The sequence below is a fragment of the Aplysia californica genome, unplaced genomic scaffold (assembly GCF_000002075.1).
Source record: "Aplysia californica isolate F4 #8 unplaced genomic scaffold, AplCal3.0 scaffold00551, whole genome shotgun sequence".
Taxonomy (NCBI): Eukaryota; Metazoa; Mollusca; class Gastropoda; order Aplysiida; family Aplysiidae; genus Aplysia; species Aplysia californica.
This window is the reverse complement of record NW_004797821.1, coordinates 261,336-264,309: the sequence shown is the minus strand read 5'-3', so window position 1 is coordinate 264,309 and position 2,974 is coordinate 261,336. Positions and strand designations below refer to the sequence as shown.

Here is a 2,974-nt window from a genome sequence, read left to right as displayed (position 1 = left end):
TCTCTCTCTCTCTCTCTCTCTCTCTCTCTCTCTCACAATAGTTTGCAGTACATTTGTGAGGCAGCATGGTGAAATCAGGCGCTCGTCAAAATAATGAAATTGAAGAAACTGGCATTTTTCTTCCAGTTTAGCAATTTTTACCAAATTTTTGTTTTTTGACTTACCATTGTTGTCCGATTAAGAACAAATTTGCGGGTGGATTTTACTGAAAAATGTTGATTAAAAGCAAAAAAATGTAAGTTTTTCAGTTTCCATGGACTATCAAGCTATGGAAATGAATCAAACATTGACAGCCATTTTCTCGCTATTCTACCTTTGAAACCAGGCGACCCCACCTTCTTCAATCTCAAATATCTCGACTTCTATTCAAGACAGATGGGCATTTATTTTTTTCACCGATAGCAAAATAACCGAACAAGCTTCAAGATGATACCAATAACTCCACATGCCCAAAAATTGACGAGCACCTGATTCCACCACACACGTCGTGACACATTTCAAATTCTCAAGGCTACATACCTTAGGGGTCTATTACACTATAACACGTTCAATTAAAACTGGCAGTGTTGCTGAGAAGATCTTCTTTGTTTAAATTCTTTTTTGTAATCTTTGAATCCGGCTCACCACTTAAGTAGCATTTTTGGTTCAGCGTTTCACCGGCTCGCCACTAAAGTGGTGTTGGGGGGTTACTGATTTCATCAAACCTCAAGATCTAAACCTGATCCTACAGCTATACTTACTACTATTTTCATCCATTATTTTGTGATCCTTTGTCCAATTACGGATAGTTTGAGTGCTCACACAAACGAATCCATCAATATTTTACTGAATTTTAGCCTTTTTAAGATAACACCCTTCGCCCATGAGGTGTTTAAAATTGTGGAATCCTTTACGTACCGAAAGAGCTAGGGTCATTTAACTTAATCTGTAGCTACTTTTTGTCAAGCATTATTTTATTTTGTCCCCAAAAATTATTTCAAAAACCCTTTCATGGATCCTGGAGAGAAGGGAGGAGCAGCTATGGCATTGTGCCACCTGCAATGATGCGTATTCAGATCTCCAACCAAGTAAAAAGTAAAATTGTTCCCTCATCCGACCTGGACATTGGGGATTGCCTTTAGAGAAACAACTTCCTGGGCTTTCAGCATATCGTGGTAGGGAGGCAAGTTCCTTTCCTTGCCGTCTTTACTTCCCCAACTCGAAGTCAGGTACGCATTACTGCTGGGTGGGCAGAAGGGGGCGAAAAAAATTTGTGTCCGAACCGGGGCTCGAACCCAGACTTTCCTCTTCGGAGACGAGCGCACCAACCGCCCCGCCACCTCACCCTCACCAACCAAGTAAGTAAGTAATTTGAATATTTTTTAATTTTTAGGTGCAGTCAAAGTTTGCGCTGAGAGACGAGCTGAAGGCAAACTTGGAAGCTCTACATCAGCTAGAGAAAGTGACGGAAGCCGATGGAGAGGAATCGGAAGAAAATGACGATTTTCCTGCTGCTGAAGAAGATGTGGATGTTGAGGACGATGGTGAATACAATGAGAACAGTGTCGCTGTTGGCGCAGAAGATCCTTCTGACAGAGGAGATGCTGAAGTCTCATCGCTTCCATCTTTGCCCAGTCTTCCCAGTGGGTAAGGCTCCACATGTCAGTTGTCTCCTTTCGCCCTGTCTGTACGTCATGTTTTACTGTCGTATCCGTACGACATGGGGAACTCTGTGCCTCCACTTTCCAAAGAGGAAATTACTGGTTAATTCGATCCGTACGCTTTGCATTGCAATCTGTCAAAATAATTTTTTGAGAAATACTGAAAGTTTCAAAGAGATATCCATACTAAAAGTATTCTAAAATATAAAGGATACAACCCTGGGGTTACAAAATGACCCCAGGACGTACAGATAGGGTTAAACAATTAAATTACTGTGCAAAAATCTAACACTTATGGTATGAAGAATGATAATAATGCAGATAATTTTTATAGCACCCCTCCCATGCAGTACAGCTTTAGGTGCTTTACAGTACCTTCATTGCGACGTAAAACAGAAGGGAATGACCTTGGGTACGCTCTGTAGATCAACACGAACACATCAGCAGACATTCATACTATAACAGCACTCCAGATAGCTGTATGCACATAACATTAGGAACAAAAGAGTGTGGGTGGGTGGCGGGTGCTCTGGTGTGGTTTGCTCCTTCTTTCCTATCAAACATCTAACGTCCTTATCTCCCCTCTTTCTGTTTTGTGTTTGTTACTCTCTTGTAATGCCTCTAATCTTCAGCACTTATATTATGACCTAATTGTGTAGCAAGTGCCGTAAAACTCTTGCAGCCCCCCGGGGTAGTGCCCCTGACTGTAGGGTCTTTAGGCCATTCCCCAAGGGGGGACATTTCTTGTTCAAGCATAGTAGAATTGTAAATGGGCTGATTCATGTCGCGCTCATAACTGTGCCTGATCTACAACAGGGAGCTGCTGCTTTTTCTTTCCTAATCCTCACTATTGTCATTTTTCCTCTACTTCTTTTGTATGTTTGTCACACTCTTGTGACCTGCTATTTTGGGGTGCCTTGATAGTCGAAGCAGACCTTGTGCTGTTGAAGCTGGAGAGGTGAGCAGAGTAAGTCTGATTCCCTGTAAAGACTTCTCTGTTGACATCCACCCCTTGGCGCTCCTATGGCCTCATGCTGTTGTGAGCGCCGTAAAATCCTGTACTATAAAAAAAAAGCTCTTGCAAAAAAACAACAACCAGAATGCAAAAGAGTACCATGAAGAAGAGAAACTAACTGTCAGACTCTTTGTTTGTTTAGATAAATGGTTTGTTTGACTCTGAAGATCTTGTTTTGTTTTATAACCTGATGTTATCAGCTTCACTTACTTATAATACATATGTATTATTTATATTTATAGCTAAGATTATTAAAAGCACATGGCTGTTGAAATGGTAAAGTCCCATATGAAGATGAAATTGAATTGGCCTGGCAAAT

The 2,974-nt window shown here is 41.1% G+C and overlaps 1 protein-coding gene across 1 annotated transcript in view; it reads left to right on the top strand.

The window, feature by feature from the left end:
- Positions 1-1,372: 1,372 nt before the first annotated feature.
- LOC101848993 (WD repeat-containing protein 5B) overlaps positions 1,373-2,974 on the top strand; it is a gene marked incomplete at its 5' end in the record, with an annotated part of 20,069 nt that continues 18,467 nt past the window's right edge. Inside the window, 1 exon segment of the mRNA XM_013087153.2 lies at positions 1,373-1,626. Coding sequence (XP_012942607.1) covers positions 1,373-1,626 — 254 coding nt within the window.